Source organism: Microcaecilia unicolor, chromosome 3, assembly GCF_901765095.1.
Source record: "Microcaecilia unicolor chromosome 3, aMicUni1.1, whole genome shotgun sequence".
In the NCBI taxonomy this organism is placed as follows: Eukaryota; Metazoa; Chordata; class Amphibia; order Gymnophiona; family Siphonopidae; genus Microcaecilia; species Microcaecilia unicolor.
The window spans coordinates 237,856,238-237,864,312 of NC_044033.1; the positions used below are offsets into that span (position 1 = coordinate 237,856,238).

Sequence of the window (8,075 nt, forward strand, 5' to 3'; positions counted from 1 at the left end):
CACCGGGAAGCGCTCCAGGCCCAACAGGAAGCAGTCCAGGCCCAAAAGGAAGCACTCCAGGTACAACGGAAAGCGGTACAGGCCCAACGTGATGTGATACAGCAGCTCCAATGGCTGGAGCACAGCATCGAGGCCCTACACCGTGACCTGAGAGCACCTAATACAGCCCTGGTGCAGCAGCAACAACAACTGGTGTCGACTTCCACCACTGCACAGCAACCATCTGCTAAGAAGTGGAGCTTGAGATCCTCAGCCTCCCCAGTCACTGGTCCAGCAGCCACCACACCAGCTCCCCTTCTGGGTCCTGTGCCCAGGTTGCAGGGCAAGCCACAGAGCACAAGGTGGCCGGACTTCCACAGGACAGCCGAGGCAGCAGGCTGCCTTGTGGACACAGAGGAGGACAGTGGGAGCTCAGCAGATGACTCTTAACAGAGTTCCCCTGCAGCACCAGCTGCAAAGGAACACGGTGGGAGGGGTAGGAGGGGACGGGGATGGGGCCAGGGGAGGGGGCGGGAAAAGTGATGGGACATGCTGGGGGGTGAGGGTTGGAGGGAGGGGAATATGCAGAGCGGGTGATGGTGGTGGGAGGGGGGGTGGTGTTGGTGTGTAAATACTCTGTGTGATATAAATAAATGTCAACTTACTCTCACAGAAAACTTGTCTCGAGTCTTTGCCTGGCTCTGACCTCCAGCTGGTGTGCACTCTGCTCTGCTCTGTGGGTGGGAGGTGGAGGGGGCTCCTCATCCTGTTCATCTGGGGCCTGCTGCTGTGGTGGCTGTGGCTCTTCTGGGAGGGCCTGTCCTCTGCGCATTGCCAAATTATGTAGCATGCAGCAAGCCAGGAATATCTTTGCCACCTTTTGGGGGCTGTACAGGAGCTCCCCTCCAGAACGGTCCAGACATCGGAACCTGTTCTTAAGTTGTCCGAAGGTGCGCTCGATTATGCCACGGGTGGTCCGATGTCTACTGTTGTAGTTCTCCTCTGACCCTGTTTGTGGGAGCATTATGGGGGTCATGAGCCAACTCCGCTGTGGGTAGCCTCTTTCACCTTTGGAGAGAAGCAGGATGAGAAAGATGAGTGTGTATTGTTTGGAGCGGGTACCTTGTGGAGGTGGGGGGGAGGGAATAGTGGGTTGTGGAGTGAGCTGGAGGGAGACAGTGCTGAGGGCTGCCTGTTGGAGGAGGTATAGTTTGTGCAGCTCCATGCTGCACTTACCTAGGAGCCATCCGCCGGTGATCTCCCCTCGGGCAAACCTGCGGATGATTCCTGAGTGCTGCAATATATAGACGTCATGGGTGGAACCTGGGTATCGGGCACACACGTCTAGAATCTCCCCCTGGGCGTCACACACAACTTGCATATTCATGAAGTGGAATGCTTTCCTGTTTCTATAAGTGACCTCTGAGTGCGACATGTGTGCAGTCAATGGTGCCTATGAATGAGGGGAAGCGAGCTACGGCGTAGAAGTCAGCCATGTTGTTCTGCAGGGCCTGGGGGTGGTGGGGAAGGTGATGTACTCAGAGGTGTGGGTAAGAAAGGCATCAAGGAATTGGGTGAGGCAGATAGAAATGGAAGGGTGGGTGAGACCCGTGTTCACAGCTAGGGCAGACTGGAAACTCCCAGTGGCCAGAAAAGAGAGAGAAGCAGTGATCTTTAGGTGCACAAGGATGGGGTTGTTCCTACGGGTCCTGGGCTGCAGGGGGGGTTGGAGCTGATCACAAAGGTGCTGAATGGCAGCCCTATCAAAGCGGTACCTAGTGAGACATTGCAGGTCAGTGAGGTCTAGGAAAGTGCTACGGGGCCTGAAAACTCTGGGGCGTGCGTACCTCCTGCGATGCCTCCCCTCTTCCTCCAAATGCACCTGTGCATTTTGTGCCTCCATTTCCCTACACTAGAGGTGCAATGCAGTGCCACCAGTGTTCACCTCTCCCTACCAACTTGGTGAAACACAGCAGCAACAAACAGAAGATGACACTCACTCTCCCACCACCGACAAACAATGCAGTTACACACAGCAGAGCCACACTGCAAGCACTCCTGCCACACCCTCTAGCCACTCACTCTCCAAGCAGCAAACGACAGTCTTCACAAACACGCTGCAGCAGTACACAGGACAAAAGAGACAGAGACTACAAACAGGTAAGGGAATGAAATATGAACTTGGGGACAGTGAATGGAGAGGGATAGGGGGAGGGGATGCGGGAGATAGAGGAAGGAGTACTGGTGTCTGGGTTTGGGGGCTAGAAGGGAAAGCTGAAAAGTTAAAACACAAATGAGGCAGGTGAGGGGGAAAACGTTCCAACTATGGCACACAGACAAAGGTAACAGGTACTCAACAAACTCTCAGCTTCCTCTCCCAACAACGCTCTTGTCACTCCCCAACTGCACAAAATCGCTAATGGGTCTAAAGACGACTTCCCCATTACTCTGGTCGCTTTTATTTCAGTTCTAATTAAAAACGCCCATGTTCCGACCCATGCAAAACGATTTCGCAAGCCGTTATACGTTGGGGGCGCACATCACGTAACGCCGCCCATAACACGCCCCCCTGTGGGGACGATCATAGATGGGCGTCCTTGCATTGAGTATGCCCTTACAGCCCGGTTTTGATTACTGGATTTGGGTAACCTTCTTTCATGGGGACGCCCATGTGCCTTTTGTGTCGCTTTTTGGGCGCCCTTCTCTTTCGAAAATGAGTCAGAATGTTTTCATCACAATCATTGATGTAATTTAGAAATTCCCTCAACTGTTGTTCAGTGCCCGTCCATATGAGTAGGACATCATCAATAAATCGTTTCCAGCTCAAAATATATTGAGCATATTGGGAAGGAAATATAAACTCATTCTTGTACAGAGCAATATACAAGCAAGCTATGGTCAGGGCTACCGTAGCCCCCATTGCAACTCCTTTCACTTGTAAATAAAATGATTCATTATACTTGAAAAAATTGTTATCTATAATCAAGGTAGTCATATCCATTATCAATTGTTTATGGGGTATTGTTAGTGAAATGTGATTAATGTATTCTGCTACCACTCTTTTAGCACTCTGCTGGGGTATGTTGGTATATAGGGCATTCACGTCAAGAGACGCTAAAATCACAGGTGTTTCTTTGGGAACTTGGATTTGATTTAAAATGAGTATTAGATGTGTCGAATCATGGATGTATGAAGGGATTTGAGGAACAAAATCTTGTAAATGATAAGTAGTAGTAGTAAATAAAAATTCACATACTGCGACAATGGTTCAAATAAAGATCCAATCCCCGATACTATGGGGCGCCCTAGGGGGCTAGTGGAGGACTTGTCAATTTTCGGGATAAAGTATATAATAGGAATCCTTGCTCAATCTTTATATAAATACTTTACTTCTTTGGGTGACAGTATATTGATTGCTAGTGCCTGAGTTATTAGTGATGCCACTTGTTCTTTATAAATCACTGAAGGATCATGTGGTAACCTTCGATAATATCTGCTGTCTTGTAACTGCCTTTCAGCTTCCATATGGTACATCACTTTGTCCATAACCACTACCCCTCCCCCCTTATCTGCTCTACTTATTACTAATGTTGGATCATTTTTTTAATTGATCCAATGCAGTACGCTGTTGTCTGGATAGGTTATGTGAACATTTTTTATTTTGATTTTGTTCTAATCCTTCCAACTATCTTATTACTAACTGTTGGAATGTTAATACAATTGGATCACATGGTCCAGGGAGACACCAATTAGAATGACTTCTGTATATATCAGAAAATGTCAAATGGTCCTTCTGCTCTATATCATGATCCTGAAAAAACAATTTAAATCTTAACTCTCTGAAAAATCTCATTAAATCTACTTGAGTAATAAAAGAGTCATAATTATTGGAAGGCACAAAAGACAACCCTAATTTCAACACTTCTAATTGGGATTCTGTTAGTTGTTTTGAAGATAGATTGTAAATCTCCATTAGCGATTCCTGCCCTGTTTGTGCCCCTTGTTGATTTTGACCCCTACATTGTCGGGTGGATCCTGATCTGAAATAGTTGCGGGAATTCTTAAAAACTCAGATGGTAAATTGTGCGGTTGAGTGTTCCCTTTATTTCTAAATATATTAGTGTTAATTTTCAAATCTTCTCCTGACGAGTCACTCAATGAATTAATGAATTTGACACATTTATTTCTTCTTTTAGAATATCTCTGACCCGCTGACTTAGCCATCCACCCGTAAACATATCCTTTGGTGTAATCATATGAATCTCTTTTGTATGGGTCCTTATTTGCCTTCAAAATGGAGGTTTTAGAGCAAAAGACTCAATGATTGATCAATTCACAATTACAAAACTATTTGATGTAATTCTGTTTTCGCACCACAATGAGAGAAGTGGTTAGGAATGAAAGCTGAATGAATGAGTGGGGAGTTGAATATTGTTTTATTAAATTTGATATGATTTTGAATGGTTGAAAATGAATATGATTTAATCCTTATTGTAAATGATATAGGGGAAAGGTCCCTTCATTGTTTGTTTATAAATTGAGTCATGCCTAGAGCTATGCTGTATAAGACTAGTAAGAAAACCTGTCCTGGATTGTGTGAGGTGAGCAAGGTCAGGCAGGAGATTTTAGTAAGAGATTGCAGGAATATGTGGAATGTATTTTGATAACCTAGTTTCTGTTATAAGCTGTTTAGTTTGGATATATTAAAGAAACTGTATCTTACTGAATGGTCTTTAGTTTATGTCTCATTGTGGGTATCCCAAAAAGGTGGAGGGAGGGGGGAGGCATCCCAGAGTAGAGGGTAAGAGCCTAATCCCTAGGGCCAGAAGGGGGCGGCCCAATGGGACATATCACACAGGAGAAGTACTACAACTGTCTTTGGTTTGAAACTCCTCGTAAAGACATGGAGAGACTTTCTGCAACTTTGTCAGCAAACGTACCTGGGCTAATTGCCCATAAACTGGGTCAGATTCTTGTTTTGGCAGAGCACAATGTGCCAGGAGACAGTTTGAAATGTGCAGGTGTCAGGACCACTGCCCTGCCTGGATAAAAGAGGGTTTGGGGAACCTTCTGTCTTATCTCCAAAGCTGCTTCACCATTAAGAGGGAGATACGAAGATCACAGGACTTTGAGCAATTCTAACACAAGATCGTGGATCACGATTCAGGGCTTTATCTGTCGTCACTTACTATGTTACTGTGAAAGGATGACATCTGTATATACCAGAAGGATTCCATCAAGAATTCAGGTACATCTAATAGGACCTTTGAGGTAACAATTGGTAACAGAGTCACTGTAGCTCTACTCAACTGCCTGCTAATCTGGAAGTGTGAATTACTTCTAAGCAGCACTGATAATCTTGTCAGCAAGAGAGAACATTGTGAACTGTACTGCCCCCTGCCACCCGGTGGTAGGAGATAGGAGTAAGAAATATTAAAAGAAATGTTACAATACCAGAGAGAAGTAAAGGATATTCTTTGTATATATTATGCCACATGTTATATGTTTCTCTATTGTTGATTTATCAATTGAAGAAGTTCCTTAAAAGTTCTGGTTCAGATAAAAATACATTGGATATGGCTGAATTATTTGTGTGGAGAACTGTAAAAGTCTGAACTGCTGGTCCTTCACCTCCAACTCCCCCTTCACTTTCTCCCCAGATTCTGACTGAGTACTTTCATGATAAGGTTCACAAGATTAAACTTGAATTTTCAACCAAGTCACCTCCACATCTCCTTCCCTTAGTCCATTCTTTCAACCCTCCAACCCCTGCCTCCTATTCTTCCTTTTCTAAAATCACTGAAGAGGAAATTGCACATCTTCTTTCCTCCTCGAAACTAACTACCTGTTCATCTGATCCTATTCCCACCCATCTACTTAGCACTATCTCTCCTACTGTCATCCCTTCTTTTCTCCATCTATATGTCTTCTCTTGGCACTCTGATCTCATTCCATGGTTTTCAGCATCACCTTTACGCTGATGACTCCCAAATCTACCTCTCCAAACCAGAAATCTCAGCAGGAATCCAGGCCAAAGTATCAGCCTGCCTGTCTGACATTGCTACCTGGATGTCTCACCACCATCTGAAACTAAACATGACCAAGACTGAGCTTCTTATCTTTTCCCCTAAACCAACCTCCCCTCATTCTCTATTTCTGTGGATAACACTCTCATCCTCCCTGTCTCATCAGCTCATAACCTTGGGGTCATCTTCGACTCCTCCCTCTCCTTCTCTGCACATATTCAACAGACTGCTAAAACCTGTCATTTCTTTCTCTATAATATTACCAAAATTCATCCTATCCTTTCTGAGCACACTACCAGAACCCTTATCCATACTCTTATCACCTCTCGCTTAGACTATTGCAACTTGCTTCTCACAGGTCTCCCACTTAGCCATCTCTCTCCTCTTCAATCTGTTCAAAATTCTGCTGCACGACTAATATTCCACCAGTGTCGCTATACTCATATTAGCCCTTTCCTCAGGTCACTTCACTGGCTCCCTATCCATTTCCACATACAGTTCAAACTTCTACTTATTGACTTACAAGTGCATTACTCTGCAGCTCCTCAATACCTCTCCACTCTTATCTCTCCCTACACTCCTCCCCGGTAACTCCATTCACTGGGTAAATCTCTCTTATCTGCACCCTTCTCGACCGCTAACTCCAGACTCCGTTCCTTTTATATTGCTGCACCATATGCCTGGAATAGACTTCCTGAGCCTGTACGTCAAGCTCCATCTCTGGCCGTCTTCATATCTAGGCTGAAAGCCCACCTTGATGCTGCTTTTAACCCCTAACCCTTACTCACTTGTTTGGTATCCATATTTTATCATTCCCACCTTAGTAATTCCCTTATCTCTTATATGTCCTATTTGTCGCCCTAATTAGATTGTAAGCTCTGTCGAGCAAGGACTCTCTTCATGTTCAAGTGTACAGCACTGCATACGTCTAGTAGCGCTATAGGAATGATAAGTAGTAGTAGTAGTCCTACCCTTGTTCCTCAACCAACAAATTTGTTTGAGTACCCAGTCCCTACTCTGCTGGGCTTAGCTTAGGCAACCACCTATACAGACATACTCAGACAGGGGTTACATGCTTTTCATTTTCTTCTAAACATAACATTCCCCTATCAAATGATGTTACCTTCCATGGTAAATAATCTGATAATCTCCAAAATTCTTCACTTCCAGAGCCAGTCCTAAGCATGTCATGAAGTGCATGTGCCAGGGCATATACAGCATTGTATACACTATAGCTATCCCCAAAATATTTGTTATCACAGTGTTTGTATAAGGGCAATGTGTGGCTAGTGTTGCAAGCTCTTTTGATGCTTTTTGGGCACTGGCTGTCACATAGGCCATTCCACCACACCTGAGTAAAATAATCACTTGGAAGGAGGGTAAAGTTCACCTCCTGGACAAATTTTGGAAAGCTTGGAATTTTCTTCTTTACAATTGTGAATGACAGTGTGCTGTTCTTTACATTAGGTTCCATTGTATGGGTTGAGGGAAAATTGAGATCAGTTTTGGTGATCCAAATCTTGCTGGGGATTTCCAGAAAGTTTATTTGAGTAAGTAGATTCCAAATATTTTCTGCATTAGAATAGATAATGATCACATTAGGTAATGACATATGAATAGTCTTATTAATTTTGGGTATCTTGTCCAGTGCACTGAAGGTTTCTATAAATGTGATGCAGCCACCATTCCTCTCAATCTCTTCTCTCATGATTTGGACAGCTGTCAGGCTGCTGTCATCAGGTATAAGGATACCGACCCAGGTCCAGCTGAAATGCTTCAATAATCTGACAATCCCAGCACAGAGGTGCAGTTCACTAGGGACAGTCCGGTAGAAATAAGGAAACTTAACAGTGTCACTCATAAAAAGACTCTGCGAGGTGAAACTGATCTGTTTAGAGAAAATAAATTATCACCATCTTTGTCATTATGGAATTGTGCCTTAAATCACATATAACATATCTAGAACATATTTATAGTACACATGATAGAAGGCCAACAGTAGCAGATGAGAAAACCATCTAGCATGAAGTGGCAGTACAGCTATGTTAATCTCAGCAGGATAGGTGAAAT

At 44.4% G+C, this 8,075-nt stretch overlaps 1 protein-coding gene across 1 annotated transcript in view; it reads right to left on the reverse strand.

The window, feature by feature from the left end:
- Positions 1-7,866, reverse strand: part of LOC115464988 (vomeronasal type-2 receptor 26-like) — a 37,939-nt gene extending 30,073 nt beyond the window's left edge. Inside the window, exon 1 of the mRNA XM_030195383.1 lies at positions 7,129-7,866. Within this exon, the coding sequence (XP_030051243.1) occupies positions 7,129-7,866 (738 nt within the window). The remainder of the gene's footprint in view (positions 1-7,128) is intronic.
- Between the last annotated feature and the right edge of the window lie 209 nt (positions 7,867-8,075).